Raw genomic sequence first — 18,392 nt, 5'->3', positions numbered from 1 at the left:
TTCGAGACTTCGTTGCTTTCCGATAGTGAAAGACCGTCCCTGCCTAAGCTCATGGCTATACCACATTATGTCTACTCGATACTCAAATGCCAGGGCAGCTAGGGAGACCTAGGCTCGAGGAGACGTAAGGGGATCGTATGAGTACGACACTGAAGCCGTGGAGTTTGCTACAACCTGTCAAGCATCCAGCCTATGCAGACAAGTTTTCTCCGATTCATTCAAACTTCACCAAACAGTACTTGAATCTTTCAAAACAAGTCAGGGTCAGCAAAGGGGGAGGCAGAGCACTGGCCGGCCGTTCCGCGCGGGGGGCCGGGGGGGTGTTTTGAGGCGTGGCCCGGCCGGGGGTGTTTTGAGGCATGGGCCGGTCTAATTTGCCGAGTGTCCTACGTGGACACTCGGTAAACTATTGATTTGCCGAGTGTCCTACTTAGGATACTCGGCAAACTTTTTTTGAAAAAAAAATAAAAAATATCTAACAGTTTCAAAAAAATACCAAATTTTCACACGAACTAATATATATTCTCTGTTGATTATACAAAAAGTTTTGTAGTCAAACCAAACTCGACCGTCACTTCGACTCTAAATCTTATCGAATCCTCTCAAAGTTACTATTCTTCTTCTGAGATGCTTCGGTTTGTAATCATTGTACATGATGAAATGTGCAAAACCTTCTCAATTTTTTTCCACAGCCTCCACGTATTATATCATCACATCATGATAAATCTCATGATTTTCAGACTTTGCTTGTTTTTTTTACAATTTAAAAATACTACTGCCACACGTTCATGGTCGTGTTTCTTGACCAAGATGTTCGAAATTTCTTTTCATTTCATGGGTCAAGTCTCAAATTGGGCCAAATAACATGAATATCATTTTTCTACTCATTTTGTTCCATAATTTGAATTACTTGCAGTTCAAATTTGACTTATACCAAAATTTTCCTTGAAATGCAATTAATTAAATAAATATAGCAAATAAATCCAAAAATATACCAAATTTTAACATGGAGTACCACATGTTGTATGTGGGGAGTAAAAAAAATTTCATGGTGAAAAGAGGGAAAAAAATTATTTTTTGTCGAGTGTCAAAAAAACCACTAGGCAAACGCCCCAATTTGCCGAGTGTTTTTTTTGACACTCGGCAAACCCCTCTTTTTGCCGAGTGTTTTTTTTTTGACACTCGGCAAAGAGAGTGGTTTGCCGAGTGTTTTTTATTTGACACTCGGCAAAGCCCCGATTGGCCGAGTGTATTTTTGTTGCCGAGTGTTTGTGGGTTGGCACTCGGCGAAGAGCTTGTTTGCCGAGTGCTCGAAAAAAAACACTCGGCAAAAAAAATACACTCGGCAACTTTTAACTTTCCCGTAGTGATTGCAGAGGAAACCATTGTAAGTACAAATCACAAAGCACACCTAAATTACCTTACACCTAAATTACCTTACAAGGGCTAGAAAAAGTGACATAACACGATCTAAATTACCTTACAACAAGCAAATCTAAAAATTGTTACTCTATTATACAAATAATGCATGCAATGTAGAAAAGATTATCCACAAACCACGAGTCTAACAAAAACGTCAGGCATTCAGGCGCGGCATGACCTCCGTAGAGTCCCGAGGCACGTTGCTCCGGCAGATGGGGCACGTCGGGTGGATGTGCAGCCACCGCTCAATACAATCCTTGTGGAGTACGTGCCGGCACGCCGGCAGCTGCCTCGTCGGCACACCATCGTCCCCGATCTTGCAGAGACAGACCGCGCACTCCTCACCGGCGCCGCCGCTGGGGTAAACGCCGCTTTCCCTAAGTTGGGCAATGGCACTGGCTGGAAGCTGAATGCAGTCGCGTTGGTGGTGCCGCCATTGGGGCCCATGGCCAGCAATCCTAGGCAACGTTCCGTCCTCGTCACCTTCGACCTCAGGACGCGATGCAGATCTCCTTTTCCGAAGAGCGGCCGAGCTTATGCGGAAGCCGATGGCGAAAAAGAATACAGCAGGCAGCCCGCCTAGGAAAACGATGGCAATGCTGCCGCTCTTCAGGAAGCCAACGGCAGCCACGGCGGCGGTCGCGATCCCGGCGATGAAGATGAAGACGGCTTCGAGCAACTCGATGGCCCAGTGGCAGTTTGTTTGGTGACGGGCCATGGCGTGCAGGTAACAGATCGATTGCCACGGTTTTAACCGGGTTGTTGCAGATACAGCGACGATGTGATCGGCAAGCGCGTGAAATATATCAAAGAGGGTTGCGGTGTTCTACTGTTGTTCAATTTGAATACGTGGTACTAGATACGCGGGTACGAGTTTACAGTCTCTACGCATCTTTACCTATTATTAAAGCAAGTAACGCCTCTGCCTGGATTTTCGTACGTCGTGGTCATTTTGCAAAAAAACCCCTGACGTTTTGTGTAATCAACCCGCAGTCCAATCTGAAGAGATGGGGGGCTCGGGTGGTAAAAGGAGGGAAGGGAAGGGGCTAAAGGGGAAAAACTTCTCCCCGACCTTGGCCTCGGCCGCTCAGGCCGCGCGCCCACCCTTCACGGCCGCGCCGCGCCGCCCGCCACGGCCGCTCGCTTCCCCCTCCCTGCGCCGGATCCAGATCCGGCGGGAGCAGGGAGGGGCGGCGGGGAGCGAGGGCGGGCGGCGGAGCGGCCTCGCGGCAGCTAGCAGAGCGGGCGGCCGGTGGCCCCCTCCCTGCCAGGCGCTGCTGGGCTACAGCCGCCCGCCCGCCCGCCCGGCCGCTCGCTTCCCGCTCCCTCCGAGCCGCGCCCTGCGCCGGATCCAGATCCGGCGGGAGCAGGAAGGGGCGGCGGGTAGCGAGGGCGGGCGGCGGAGCGGCCTCGCGGCAGCCAGTGGAGCGGGCGGTCGGCGGCCCCCTCCCTGCCAGGCGCAGCTGGGCTACACGCTGTACGCCGAAATAAAGGTGTTCGAGGTGGCCGCGCTCTTCGCCGACCCGGCGGCGCTGCTGGCCGCCAACGCGCTCGACTTCGAGGGCCCCGGCGCCGCGCACCGCATCCTACCCATGGGCCTCTTCGTGCGCGTGCCCACCCACTGCTCTTGCGCCAACGGCGTCCGCAAGTCCGTCGCAGTCCGCTACGCCGCGCGCCCCGCCGACACGCTCGCCACCGTCACCGACGTCGTCTTCACGGGGTTTGCATCGGAGATCCTCGAGAGATGGACGGTCGACCGCTCGGAGTTGCTCATCGGCCATAGATTTGCGTCCGGAGCGTATAGCCGGTTGTTCCGTGGGATCTACAAGGAGCAACCTGTTGCTGTGAAATTTATCAGGCAGCCTGATGATGGTGAGGATGAAGAGTTGTCTGCTCGGCTTGAGAAGCAGTTCACTGCAGAGGTTACCATTCTGGCAAGGCTCCAGCATCGAAATGTCATCAAGGTAAACTACATGAACTTTCTTGTAACATTTTGTTCTGGTGCTTACTGCTTACCCTTGCATGATTGCATCGGCTTGGCAGTGAATTAGTGCATGTTTCTTTTGCACATTTGATCGTGATAATTGCTACATTTTTTTTGTGTAGTTATTCTTGCCTGCCTATTCATGGATCAACAATCCAATATGAACATATATACTAGGACTTGCCCTTTTTTGCGGAAAGATAGGACTTGCCCCTTTTTTTATGGTTGTTGGGTAGTATGAGGCCCGCCTGAAATAATTAACAGGCGTCAACATGCATCAGCATTACATTGCAGAGTTTTGGCACATATTTAGGACTGCAATCGTGTGGGCCATAACTATTTTTCTTCCGTTTTTTTTTTTGGATCTGATGCTTACCCTTTGAATTTGCTTCTGTTGTAAATGTAATTACGATAATTGCTAAAATTTGCTGTGTTCAGCTTTTCTACATATTCATGGAACAATCCCATACAAATATATATACTAGGACTTGCCCCGCTTTTTTGTTAAAAGATAAGTATGAAGCACGCCTGAAATATTTAACAGGCACAACATGCATCAGCATTACCTTGTATTGGCACATCACTAGGACAACACTAATGTGAGCCACAAGTATTTTCTGCTTCTTTTTCTTTTTTTTTCTACAAACATGAATTTTCCTACCACAATATCCTGATGTTTTTGCTTAGAAATAAGGAATATGCTTAGCACAATGCAAGCATATTCCCCTAGCGATAAAAAGCATATAAAGGAATATTATGGTCAATGCATTGACTTTGACTTGTTTGGCCAACTACTCCGATAATCAAGGTTATCATATATTCATATTTGTCAATGCGGAGGTACATTTTAATTGGTACCTGTCAGATGGCCCATCAGAATTCTTACAAAGGTTATGGCATTGGATAGAAGCAGCATTTCAGCACATTACTTCTCTAAATGTCTTCGGCCCTACTAGAAACTATGTAACTATTTGCTATAATTATGATTTTTAGTTGAGTTTTCTGTATATTAGATGGCGTATAGCTCCAATGAGCTGTCAGTAATCCATGAAATACCATGTAAATGCGCTTCTTCTGCTCTCTGCCTACTGCTTCTATCTTTGAACAGTTTCTGGTGTTTTAGGAACATATTTTTCACTGAGAAATATTGCAGTAACTATTTCCCTTGAGCTCGAGGCTTTCCTTGAATTACTTTTGAAATTGATCGGTAATTTCTTTTCTGTGTAAACTAAGTTGGCCGGTTAGGTGTGGTAGGCCGGTTTGGGTTGCCTTAGTTGAGCTGGTACACGTGAATGCCATTCCATATCTTTGTATATTGCCCAGAAGAGTTACTTACCTTATGACGAACTTCGTTGTGCAATGCTTGGTGATTTAACATTTTCACATTAAAGCTTCATTTAGTTACCTTTGTATTCAATATCAAGTTATCTAAACTTCAAACATCATGAGGTTTTTTATTTTAATATATCTCTCTTGGGTGCCCTAAATCTTCCTACGAAATGAGAAACTCTAAGAAAATTGTGAAATTCCAGTAGTTGGTGGATGGCTGGACGCCATCAAGTAGCGGAACACCACCCTCTCATGCGGCTCTTCACCATTATATAGACCGCTATTCGCGTAGACTTTGGCTAAAGCACAGGTGGTAGCGTGGAAGCGACAACATTAGTATAGACACTAAGCAGCCATACATGAAACAAGAAAAAATAACCTGAGAACGTGTAAAGACCCGTAGCAACGCACGGGCACCGCTTGACACTGGGCAGAAGCTCGTTGTCCCGTTGCCCTGCGTCTGCTTCAACTCATCCGACAACAACCTATCCGTCGTGTACCTCTCCAACGTCGTGTAGGTCAGGGACACCTTGCCCGCCATCGCCTCGAGCTACGAGACCACTGTCACGGATGTCATGAATGTGAATGCCATGGGGAGTCCTGTGGCCGCACCAGGCGACAATCTCGCGATCCCGTTGCCAGGTATGTTCTTGTGAAATAACCAAATAGGCAACTTGATCGTCTTTACTGAATTTGTTTATTGAAATACTATGATCTAAACAGCAGCAATATGCACTTGATGTTGGAAGGCCATGTAATCTGAATTTACTAGAAATGCTCTCATACGATTCGTACACAATGTGCATCTGGGCTTTGAGAGTTTTCTTAATGGCATTGTCATCACTTGCATTGTCCATCCTGCTCCAGTACCAAGTACATCGGTGAACCATTGTTGTCGGCATGTAGGCAGGCGCAGGCGTGTCTAGGCCTCCAGGATAGGCGTGGAGAGCAGGGCGTTGGTGATGAGTTTGAACCACTTCTTTCTCCTTGACTCAATATATTAGTTTCAATTTCTCACAAAGCACGTTCTCATCTATTGTGTATGGAAATGGCATGAGTTCATCTTCTAAGAATCATTTATTTATAGTTTTTTATAGTTTAATAATAGGCTTTAATTTCACCTGCGGTGTATGCCCAAAATTAAAAAAGTGATATAAGAACCCGCGCAAAATCAAGAAAAATGTTTGTGTGTACGACGAAACTATTATTATTGTTCCGAGTGCAAAACCCGTAGCAATCGCACGGACATCTTTGCTAGTACAGTAAAAAAAGGCAAAACCGAGTAAAAAAGTGCCACGTTCGATAGTTTTTCGGTCCACCTCCTCCCGCAACGCACGTCTTGACCCTCCGATCTCCTTCCGCAGTCCCGCACCCTCTCCCTCCCCGCCCCGAATCCCACCCCATGCCTGCCATCTCCGCCGCCTCACCACCCCATCTTCCCCCTTCCCCCCAGTCCAAATGCCGCCTCGCCGAGTCCGAGACAGCCCCTGCGGCCCTGCTCGCCCACCGCTTGCCTACGACGACGGCGATGCGCAACTCCATGGTCCGCGCCTCCACGCTCCAGTCGAGGGGCTGCCAAGGCACCGAGAGCCCGCTTCCCATTGATCTACTCGTCGCCCGACCTGGCCGTATCCATTTTCCATTCGTCCAATAGATTTTCCGTCCGTACCTAAGGATGCCTTCCGCGGGAGGGTGGCCAAGCTCTGCGATGCCGGCCTTGGATGCTGGCTTGCACCTGCATTTGAGGATGGAGCCAAGGTACTCAAGTGGCTCACCATGCAGGGGAATCTTGCCATGATGACCAAGGTCAGGTCAGGGGTGATGTGGGCACGTTTGCTACACTTCGTTTTACGGGTAGGTAAAATTACTGATGCTTCTTTTTACTAAAGTTACTAATCCATCTTGGTGCTGAAGTTTACTGATGAGTGCTGTTGAAATCATTGGTTGTGCATATGATGGAAAATAGATAATCTGCAATACAGATGCAGATAAGCTTTTAGCAGTTACACATTGCTCATTTCTCTGCCTACTCTAATATACAATTGTTACCACAGGTGATTTGAGATGGACTGGACTCCTCATATGATGATGAATTTTGATCCAGCTTAATTCATTTTAATTGACTCCTCATCATTTTATGAGCAGGAAGTTTATCAAGTTACCTATATCCAGAGTTCACATTTTCTTAACAATATTGCCTCCATGCGTGCACAATAAAATGAAAACAGTTAGTGTGTACTCATTTCGTGAGATTAGCTCTGTCATCATTTTGGCATTTTTGAGGATTGAATTTGCCTTCTTTCCCTTGTCTTTCTTTTGTGCAGAATTTGGAATAATGGAGAAGAAGAAATAAGTTACCACGAGGATGACAGATTTCTGCAACCACTGAGCCCACGAGGTGACCATCAATCTGCACTTTATCTTTCCCTTTGTCTTGCTGACAAGTTAGCATTTACTTCAATTTGTTCATTCTTTTGACACTACTATGTAAAAATAAAATTAATGCTTGTGTACCTCGATATGGATAAAAACAGCATGTTTTCATGAACATCTTTTTGAATTTGTAAAACTGATTATGTTTCTTTAGCTTTTGCCTGTGCATCAATTGCGTTCGACTAAATGTTTGATTGGGTTTTCATTTTTGTCAGAATGATTTAGTTTTGGTGCTAAGTAAGGTATATTGGGGCGGAATTTTTTCTTAGGTGCGAAATACATATCCTTGTTGCTGGACTGAATTATTCATGACTCATCAAATTGCCAATTTGTTTTTTTGTTAACTGTTGCCAGAGCAAATGGCTTGTAGCCAGCTCATGCTACAATGTGTTCTTCTGCAGGTGGATGAGGAGATGAAGGTCAGGCAGATGAGGAAGGAGCACGTGCCAAGAGCACATCTTATGCTAGATTGTGCGTAAAAGGTCGCAGGTATGGAGTCCTCTTGTCTCCTCTTTTAATCTGATTTGTTTTGCATGATCAGTTATATAACAGTTATAGCTACCTATTATGAACATATACCATATTACTATGATCAATTCGAGACATGCAGCTGTTATTTTGAAAATCCAAATTATTTTAGCTGAAAAATCTGCTTTGAAGTGCAGAGCCAATGAAGCCTTTGACAATTCCTAGGGAGCCAAGACTCACCCTGGGAGCCGGGCATGGATATATCAGTTCAGATTTAATTACTTTTATTTGCCATATTGATAAACTACAACTCTAGATGGATGATTACTAAAGCCAGGGAAATAACATGATACAAATTTAACTTATGTATTCGTTTCACATGTAAAGCTATCCAAAGAAGTTATGCAGTATGGATCAGCCGCGTGCAAGTAAAGAGGAGTCCATAACATTTGGTACTCATAATTTGACTAAGCCTGACTATTTATGTTTTATTTTCTGTTTACTTCTGCAGCAAATAGCCACATCACATCTGAATATTATGGACATCGTAATGTGTAAAAGAAGAGTTTTCAGCTTGACTACTGGAAAGAAGCTTCTTCCTGTGTCACTTTTGTACAAAATGCAAATATGGGATTTGCTAAAACATACTTGAAAGGGGTATTGGTGGCTGTTATATTGCAGTCGAGATACAGGTGAGGCCAAGCTGCACTCTAATCTAACGCAGACCAAGCTGTACTCTAATCCAACGCAGACCAAGCTGTACACTTAACATAGTCGAGGCCAAGGTCTTACATATCGTTACCCCTGGTCATCCCCTCTCAGTGAGTGATCGATTGGTGCCATGAGTAAGAAATAACCAAGTGATCTCCCCTAATCCCCACCCCTCTTTCGATTTGGTAGATACTTGATGCAAATCTCATCATGAGATTTGTTGGTAGATATTATTTCCATGTAATAATCTTGTCCCTTTTGCTTTTCTTATTATTGATCAGGACAAAGCATGTGGCTTTCCATGTGTTTCCTGACAATGTCTCATAAAAAAATGACTTCTCAGTTCTCATTGTTATTTCAGATAGGCCTCACTCAGGATATGGTGCTACCATTAATGGTCAAGATAAGATGGAAAGGTATGCAAATTATGGCCCAGTAGTGGTTGAGTTTAATCTACTTGCATGTTGATTGCTGCTGGTTCTCTGTGACAGCTTATTTACTTATTCCATTTTCCTTGTGCAGGATTGATTAGGCAGCTTATATCTTTCTGGATAGGTAATGGATATGAAATTCTCGCATAGCAGGGTAACTAATCATGTTTTATATCTCAATGCATGGTTTGAACCAATCAATTAGAAAAAAATACAATTGTTCTTATATACATGAAAGGCAGGTTGCTTCCTATAAATTGCATTTCAAGCATCTTTCCATTCTTGAGTCCAATGAACATATGAGGGAATTCCAGAGCAGATTGTTTGGTGATGGTTGTGGTATGCAGCCACGTTGCATAATAATACATTGACTAGGTTCGTACGAAGGAGAATCTATTTACAAACATGTAACTGAGGATACATTTGATGGGACGCTTTAATCATAAAAATAGCTCATAATATTTGAGAGAAAGTTTCTTTTCTGCTGCATCTTAGAGTGGTGGTCGTTTATAGTCCTTGTGCTGCTGCCAGGTCTTCAGCCAAATCTTCAGTTTGAAAATTCAGTATTGTCAATTATGGATGTTATTTGATTAGTTTATAATTAGAGAAACACTTCTAAAAGATAATTTAATACAGTGCTAAATGGACATCACAATCCACCTTTCTCAGTTAAATTTGATATCTTGTAGTGAACTAATAGGTGTTCTGCATTATTAGTAGGGAACAGCAGCAGGGTTACACATTTAATCGAATGATGAGTCCAGATTGATCTGAGTTTGCATTATTATTTGTAGAGAGCAATTGCCCCTATTTTACATCACCTATCATAATTGTAGGGTATGCGACAAGGCTGGTGATTGGTGACTCCATTGTTCTTGCAATGTTGCTGATGAGCCATTTCAACTACATACATACTAAGAAAGCAGAGGAAGATGATGCGGTCATTGAGTTTGTTGTCTACGTGAAATCATGTGATGTGGTCATTAGCATGTTGTATATCCAAATTGTTGTTTGGAGTAATCATCTTTGTCGCAGTCTGATAATATTATGTATTTATCTATACACGTGCAATTGCACATGAATCTTAATTCTGTTTCATTCTTTTCTTGGGACCTAATGGCATGCCCAATGGAAATTTCATGTCATGTGATTAGATTCTACGTTTGTTTTGCACGTAGGGATGATTTGTTTCGTCCGTAACAACGTATGGCATTATCCTAGTTGAAAGAAAATTTCCAAGCTAGGCTACTTTTCCAACTATTGTTTATAGGGATAATCAAAATGGAGGTGACTTCTAAGGCATGTCCCATATCTTATCTTACCTATTATTAAAGTAAGCAATACTTCTTCCTAAACTTTAACTTCTATCACTAACAGGTGGGCCTTTATGCACCGGTAGGGCATGTGGGTCCATCCGGTCCGTGTCCTACAACTGAAACAGATCGAAATAGGGACCAATTATTGGGAACAGAACCGAAAGCATGAAACAAATCGATGTTGAATCAGAAACCATCCTTGTCCATAAAAAAATAAAAAATCAAATCCAAATCCGATTTGACAGACGAAATCCAAAAACTTCTATTTCTATACATCCTTCATACATCGCCACAAATCCAGATCGACATACGTATCGGCAGAAGTTGTCCAGGGGCGAGTAGATTGTGCTGAAGATCAAGGATCTCGAGGAAACCGTCGCAGTGCACCGAGAATCACGACTCACGAGCATGTCGACGATGCGGGCGAGCGCCTCCACAGCGGCGCGGCCTACCTTCACTCGCACGCGCGCATCTGCAACTGTAGGTACAAATCCAAAACCATCTCATGCATCAGCGAGCATCGATTGAAAGCAAGCAGCCGCACAGCATCGGAGCATAGGAGATGAGATTGAAAAAATCACACAAAATAATTTGAGACATAAAGTTGTTGGAAGCCACGAACGGGAGGTAACCCACTACAGGGGATGGCCGGAGGGGACAAGGGTCTATACATCTCCACAGGCGACAAAATCTCACAGTATCACCTTCTAAATTTATCACTCCGCGTCTTGTGAAGATTTGAGGAGCACTTAGTAGGTCACGATGGATCATAATTTAGCCCAACAAAACTATTTCTTCGGTAGTTGTTGGTGGAGAGTGAACAGAGTCGGTGCATACATGTAAAAAAGATAAAATTGATGCTGTCATTCCACGTGCAAACTATTTGGAACTTTAAAAAAAACTATAAATCTTACACCGAGCATCAAAATAAAATTTTGATTACACTATTGAATTTCTTAAAATAAAACTTTCACAACAAGATCTCACTTGACTATATTTTAAAGAATTTTTTTTATTCACATTTTTTAATCGACATTGTATATTTTTTGCGAGACATGTACATGCAGAACAAATTTTATAAACTCATGGAATCAAAAAATCACACGCAAAAACGTAAATCCTTAAAATAAATTATAGAAACTCACGGAATAAATATATGTATACTTAGAATAAATTATATGAAATCCTTGAAAAAACAATTATAAGCATTGAATGAATTATACAAACTCACACAATAAAATATATGCATATCTACAATAAATATGGTTAGGAATTCTGTACCAGATTCCCATAACTACACCACACATAGAGATCCTAAAAAATGTGGTTATCAGCTATAGTCTAATAATTCAGTCTGCAATACAATAAATAATTGATATGGCGAATAAATTAGTCTGCAATAAATTAGTCAAATAGACGAACAAATATTTTAACATGGCCAACAAATGAATTTGAATCACGAACAAATTAATCTAATAATCGAACAAATGAGTCCGCATGGTGAATAAATTGGTCTAAAAAAAGAACAAGTAATTCAACATAGAGAACAAATGAGGCTACATCGGGAACAAATTTAGTCTATAGAGTGAACAAATAATTTTACATCATGAACAAACATATGTATCAAGAATAATGGCTTTTCGCTATTGAAATAATCAATATAGATCATACGGATATTACGTACAAGATAAAATATGCAAAAGCATTTAGAAGATTAAATCAAAGAAAATTAAATAGGGCAAAAGAGAAGAAAAAAGAAAGCAAAGAGAAAAGAAAAGAAAAATGTAAAAAAGAAGGAAAATTAACGATACAAGTTGTGAATAAAATTACAAGGAAGATTATAAGTAAAAAAGAAAAAATAAACTAAAATAAATGAAAGTACTAAAAAAATGAGGAAAAAGAACAAAAAAATAAATAAGAGAAGATACATTTTCTTAATGGGACGAAGCTAGCATATTACCGGAAATAAAAGGAACGGAGAATTCCCTTCAAACATTATTTTTCCTTTCAAAACGAATGGAGAAGAATATAATGGAAAACGACAAAAGAAAAAAAAGAAAAAACCTTGGTTTTCTGATTCAGTAATTGGGCCTTTCCTGCTGGTCTAACACGCACGCGCAAGTAGGACGCAACGAACTTTTTTTATTTTTTTATTTTTTATTTTAGCATTTTGCAAAAGTATATAATCGGATAAAAAATTGCAAAACTAGGCTATTGTCACCGGCTGGCCGACGGTAACGGATACACCCCTCCACACCACAATTTCAAAAAATCATAACTAATTCATATTAACTCGGATGGAGATAAATTTTATATAAAACTTGTAGACCTCGACCAGATCTACAACTTTGTAGTTAAAACTTTTTTCATTTGATATCATATTGGTACTTAAATAATTAACACAAGTTTCAGATTTAAAATTCAATTCCTGCATTCCATTCCTGCAACAAACTTCGGTTCAATACATGGATTTGGTGCTCAAAACATCCGAGGACCTCTAGAGAGATAAACTAGAGAGAGAAAGTGACTAAACTCTAATCTAAGGATAATAATCTACTAAGCAAGAGGTGGAAGAGGTGATGAAATAACCAGCCCCTATCCCTATTTATAGTCCAAGACGAATGACTAAACTATCGCTACAACTACAACTAGGATAACTACCCACGCAGGGGCATTTTGATCCAAGTTTTTTTGCACTCATCGGACGAACACGCCACCTTCACGACTTTGTTTCGCCTCGACGCAAGCTTCACGATGATGCCACGTGCCCTCCTTCTCGAAGCTCCGATCGCACTGGGCTCGCCCCCAGTTTTGAAGCCCAAACCGGAAAACCTGCCTGCATAGTGGATTTGAGGCCCAAACCGTCCATCTTCGCTTTGCCGCCACGCAACCTTTCCGATGTCAATGCGTGTTCGGCCTCCGCCAAGCCTCCAGCTTGACTTGACGGACACCGTCTCCATCCCGCCATATTCTCTTGCTTTTTCGTGCACTGTGTGGACTGCCCATGACTCCTCCCGGACTCCTTGGGTCCATCGGTCCAACCCTACTCGCGTTCATCCTCCACCGCCCTTGGTCCCTCGGTATGAACCTTTCGCTTGACCTTCACCGCATGCCATCGACCGTCACACCGCATCCTACACCAGCACAGCACAAGCCAAGAGCAACATCATTCCGACACAATGTTGTCAATCACTCATCATCCAAGGGTGACCACCATTGATCCTCACGCGTCCATTGTCGATTTGACAGAGGAGAGTCATGCGCCCGGGGGACAGCCCGGCACTGTGACTTAGGTGGCTGCTATTATACAGGACGTGATCGGCTCCCTCCAAGATGTCACGCTGCCCCAGGCTGAAACTACTGCGATTGGCCCACTGCCTGAGGCTACTTCCGTTGGAGACTTGCCAGCGTCGAGCATTCCAGACGCCATACCCTTTACAGCCACTGGATCCAAAGCCCCCGAGCTTGAGGCTGCTCGAGCCCTCGAGGTTGTTGTTGCTGCTGTGGGGATGGTATCTGGGGCGGGGACTTCGTCAAGCCAAGGGCTAGCCTTAGTACCTGGCGGGGAAAAGGATCCAGCTACAGAGGACTTAGAGCAGTCAGGGGAGGTTGAAACCTCTAAGGAGTCTCTGCGACAAACCATGGCTTCCATGGTGGAGATGAACCAGTGTGTGATGGCATGTGCCAAGGTAATTCTTGATCTTTGTGATATGTTGTCTTGGCTGTAGTTATTTGAGGGTCTTCGAGTACTAATTTCCTGATATTTAGGACTTATTTGAGAGAGCTCATTAGAGTGCCCGACTTCTTCGAGAGCAGGGTGAAACTGCGCACCGCATTGAACAGCTAGAGAATCAGCTAGTTGAGGAACAGCAGCAGACTTCTGAGTTCATGATGAAGTATGACAATGCCGTGGCATCGCTCCATGCAGAAAACCAGTATGAACTTTTATGAAACGATTGGGTGCGCGACTTTGAATGTGAGAGGGGCCGCATTGTGGCGCGAAACAAGTATCTGTATCACCAGGTGCAAGGTAAGTATTTGTAGCCTCAGCGGTGACTTGACTTTAGTCTGTAGTCTTTCTCATGACTTTCTTTCTTGTCTGTTTTGTAGAGTTTAAGAGCCAAGAGACAGTGCTGAAGAACTCCATAACCGACTTGAAGAATGCCTACTATCATGTGTCGGAAGAGAATGAAGAGCTTAAGGCTCAGTTGGAAAAGGAGAAGAAGATGCGGTTGGATGGTGATACTAGCCTAGTTGAGGCTATGATTACCAGAAAGTCGCAACAAGAACAACTCCAACGGTTGTCAAATGTAGTGCAGCCATTGGTGGACATGGTGGCGCCCCCTGAAGGAGTAGAGCCTCGTCCCTTGCTGGAGAGGATCAGGGATGCGCCGGCTAAGATTAATAGCCTAGTCCAAGGCATGGCCAAGTCGGTGTCCAAGTAGCTGCTGGGATTTGTCAAGTCATTCTATCCCAAGCCTGACCTGTCTCCAGTGGTGGAGGGTGTTGCTGTGGATTGCTGGGATGAGACTTATCAGCAATACTTGGAAGAATTGGACCCTATAGCTGAGGAAGTAGCCAAATTCATCAACGTGCAGTAGTCTTTTGGGTTTCTTTTGATCGTAACAGCTCCTGAAATGTGTGTCTTTGAACAATGATCTTTTGAAGGAACTGAAAATTTGTTCTGCAGTTTCTGACTAGTGCAGCCGTGATGATCCTTGGTACTTTGAGCATTGTTTTTTGCTGACTGGGCAGGAGTCGTATCTGCAAGCTACTTGTGAGTTCGGCTGATGAGTAGTCTGTAGTAGTAGCCTCTCAGTGGAAGTAGTCATCATTTTTCTCTGCATTATTGCAAGTGTACTCGTGAGGGCGCATGAGAACACTGTGTCTTTGTCCTTTGTGGCTGCATTATTGCGAGCGTATCCGAGAGGACGCACGAGAGTACTATGCGTACCTTATCATTTTGCAATCACTGCAGATCACATGTGAGAGTTTATTCTGGTCGGTTGGCTCTGCACGTGAGTACAGTACTTGTGCCAGGCGGTGGGGCACTTTACACTGTGTAGTCACGGGTGTGTGGTGGCGATTCTTGGATGGTAGCTTGGCTTCCTAGCTATAAATAAAGGCCCACCTGCCTCTATGAAAGGCATGACTCGAGTTATAGCAATAATTGGTCTTAGGCTTCTTCTCTTTGTTGGTGGCGAGCTTCCAATGAGTGCCCCGGTGCTAGAAGATTCCTCGTATTGAGGTTCCACATTCCCTTCCCAGATCCTCGGGCCGAGTCCGGTGGCTGCGATGCTAGAAGAATCCTCCTACGAGGAAGCATCGTGCGCCCTAGCTTTTCCCCTGCTCTCTGGATGAGTCGACGTTGGAGCTCGCTGGTGGATAAAGGCGAGCGTCCCAATTTTTATCTAGTTGTCTGGTTGAGGACGGTGGTGTGATTTCGACTGCTCCCTCTCTCCTTAGTCTCTCCAGGCAAGACTCAAGTACACGATGTGTACTCGTAGTCCTGTTCCGGGTGTTTGTGGAAGGGAGAGGCAGGTGATGCTGGATGAGAGGATGGGGGTGTTGTATGCCCCAGTCTATATCCAAGTCACCGTCAAGGGGAGAAGTAGGGCACAACTGCCTAGAGCACAGCTTTCTTGCATGCACTATTTGAAGAGGTTGGAGAGTGGCGACCCACCCGCAGATGGAGCGGGGTACACGGTCGGCTCGTATAACAGGATAGCGGGGTCGTCGTCAATGAGTTCCTGCAAAACAACTAGTGAGAGCCACGGCTGCTCAATGTCTGACGATGGAGTGACTGAGGTGGAAGCAGGAACATCGGAGGGGGTCGACAAAAGGATGTCGAGCTGCGACGGGTGAGTAGGGTGGGAGGAGAAGGGAAATACGGACTCGTCGAAGACAACATGGCGAGAGATGATGACTCGATGGGTGGACAAGTCAAGGCAGCGGTACCCCTTGTGAGATGAGGGATAACTGAGGAAGACACAAGCTGCGAAGCGAGGAGCAAGCTTGTGGCAAGCCATGGCTGAGAGGTTGGGGTAGCAAAGACATCCGAAGACACGCAAGTGAGAGTACTTGGGAGGCTAGGAGTAGAGGAGGCGGTAGGGGATGTCATTCTGAATGGCAGAGCAGGGGTGCCAGTTCAGAAGATAGGTGGAGGTGGCGAGCGCCTCGGCCCAGTATGTGGTGGCCATGGAGGCGTGAATGAGCAAGATGTGAGTCACATTATTGAGGGTGTGTAGGACACGCTTGGCTTTCCCATTTTGGGGAGAAGTATAGGGACACAAGAGGCGTAGGTGGATACCTCGAGAAGTTAAGAAAGATGTGAGAGTCTTATTGAAAAACTTGGTCCCATTGTTAGCCTGGATGCTGCGAACGGGAAGACTAAACTGCGTATGAGCATAGGCGTAGAAGTCGATGATGTGTGAAGTGACTTCAGACTTGTGAACTAGAGGAAACATCCAACAAAAATGCAAGAAGTCATCCAAAATGACTAGGTAGTAGCGATAACTAGAAACACTAGCTATGGGAGAAGTCCAAACATCATAGTAAACTAACTCAAAAGGAGCAGAGCTGCGAGAGCTAGAATGTGAGAAAGGTAACCGTACATGTTTCCCTAATTGACATGAATGACATAGAGTGTGACTGTCTTTATTACAGACAATCGATGAAGTCTGTCTAAGTGTAGCAATGGCGGTAGGACCAGGATGACCAAGATAAAGATGCCACAAACTGGAGGAGATGGCGAGGCCAACGTGGGGTGCTGCAAAGCTGGATGCTAGAGGCATGGTGTAAACATCGCCGGCACTATTGCAGCGAAGAATCACGCATCTGGTCGAAAAATTCTTGATAGAAAAATCAAAGGCGTCAAACTCTATGGTGCAGTTATTGTCCTTAGTAAACTGACGAACAAAAATAAGATTATGAATTAAAGAGGGGACAACAAGGACATTGTTAAGGCGAAAGTGGGAGGTGGAGATGGTTAGGGTGGAGTTGCCATGGTACGTGACCGGAAGGGTGTGACCGTCACCAAAAGTAATGGAGGAGTGAGAGGGAGGGAGGCGGGAAAGAAGAATACCATCCGAGAACGACATGTGACCGGATGCACCCGAGTCAACGACCCAACCGTCGTTCTACAGCGCCATCTGGTTCAAGGTGGCTACCAGGCTCACCTAGTCCCAGGTTGGCACCTGAGGGGGCGCCTGAACAGGGGCGTAGGTGGTGTGAGCCTATGTTGAGGGGTTGAGGAGGCTAGGGGTGCCAGCATGCAAGCCCCCACCGCCCCGACCGGCAGCCTGCTGGAAACCCGAGGTGCCGTAAGAGCCAGCCCCCGGACTGAAGCAGAACCATGGGCTGGTGGGCCATGGGGGCCCACCTGATGAGGACATCACCATGCTGGACACACATAAGTCATGGTCTTCCCCAAGTTACAAGTCATCAGCAACTAGGTCGTCGCGTTCGTTTCGGATTCAGCCGATAGTCCTACACGGTTTCGGCCATATCTCCCTCATACGACATCAAAACGAGGCATTCTTTGATGCGTTGGAACGGGGATGATGACACCGTTCTTTTGGTTCTGGTTCTAGCACCAAGAGGTTCATGGATCATTCTGTGTGACCATGACAATGTGCTGCATCACCAGTTTTGGGCCTACTTGGCCTTGTATTGTGTCGGGCCTTAAGCCCAAGTTGTGGGTGCCCCCTCCTTGATCGCCCCCAGCCTTAGTTTGCCCCTTTTGATATAAAATCAATAGCCGCCACCTTAGAAACTCGGGTTTGTTTAGTTCTTGTTTTTCTTTGAGAAACTGAGATTGATTCGTTGTAACTGTGGTGACAAGTCCTTTTATAGTGATCTAGGACCCCTGTTCTTGTTCTCCTCGACTATATCGATTAGTCCTTTCAAATTGAGAGCTTGAACCCATCTTACTTCATTCATATTTGCAATATCAGATTGCGTGTTTATACTTTCTTGCTTGTGTTCTTTGATTTGCTTGCAGGGAAAGCCTTCTTGGCGAGGTCAATCAAGTTGTGCTTGGTTGATAACCAACAGAGCAGCGGTGTAGCGGTTGCAGGGATTCGAATCGTGTCTGATTAGAAGCCCGGATCATCAATGTCGAGTCTCCACTGATCGAATTTATCACTACCTTTTGGAAGATCGGGCCAGTGCTACATCACCGCCACTGTAGAGGACGCCATCGCCAGGGGGCACGAGGAAGCCGTTGCCGCCCTTTTTCTGCTGCCACTTCTTCTTGCCGCTGCTACCAGTCTGGACATAACCAAACGGTAGGCGACA

The 18,392-nt window shown here is 44.8% G+C and overlaps 1 protein-coding gene, 1 long non-coding RNA gene and 1 pseudogene across 11 annotated transcripts; 2 read left to right on the top strand and 1 right to left on the bottom strand.

Moving 5' to 3' along the window:
• Positions 1–1,576: 1,576 nt before the first annotated feature.
• On the bottom strand, positions 1,577–2,140 carry LOC101779209 (RING-H2 finger protein ATL30). Its single transcript, XM_004967010.1, has one exon. It carries the CDS (start codon positions 2,138–2,140, stop codon positions 1,577–1,579), a length of 564 nt encoding a protein of 187 aa, XP_004967067.1.
• A 289-nt stretch (positions 2,141–2,429) lies between these two features.
• Positions 2,430–5,475, top strand: LOC101778801 (annotated as a pseudogene).
• A 610-nt stretch (positions 5,476–6,085) lies between these two features.
• Positions 6,086–9,918, top strand: LOC105914168. 10 transcript variants are annotated; one of them, XR_002677240.1, is made up of 6 exons: positions 6,087–6,962; positions 7,060–7,133; positions 7,384–7,437; positions 7,570–8,763; positions 8,870–8,902; positions 9,615–9,918. It is a non-coding gene; the product is annotated as an uncharacterized LOC105914168 (long non-coding RNA). The 10 variants fall into 10 exon arrangements; XR_002677242.1 differs by having other exon boundaries at positions 6,088–7,133; positions 7,570–7,657; positions 7,834–8,763; XR_002677237.1 differs by lacking the exon at positions 7,384–7,437 and having other exon boundaries at positions 6,086–6,589; positions 6,790–7,133.
• Positions 9,919–18,392: the final 8,474 nt, after the last annotated feature.

Source organism: Setaria italica, chromosome IV (assembly GCF_000263155.2).
Source record: "Setaria italica strain Yugu1 chromosome IV, Setaria_italica_v2.0, whole genome shotgun sequence".
Lineage (NCBI taxonomy): Eukaryota > Viridiplantae > Streptophyta > Magnoliopsida > Poales > Poaceae > Setaria > Setaria italica.
This window is presented reverse-complemented; position numbering and strand designations above follow the sequence as displayed.

Excerpts from the sequence above, each read along its gene's own strand:
- LOC101779209 (XM_004967010.1), bottom strand. The coding sequence starts at position 2,140 with ATGGCCCGTCACCAAACAAACTGCCACTGGGCCATCGAGTTGCTCGAA.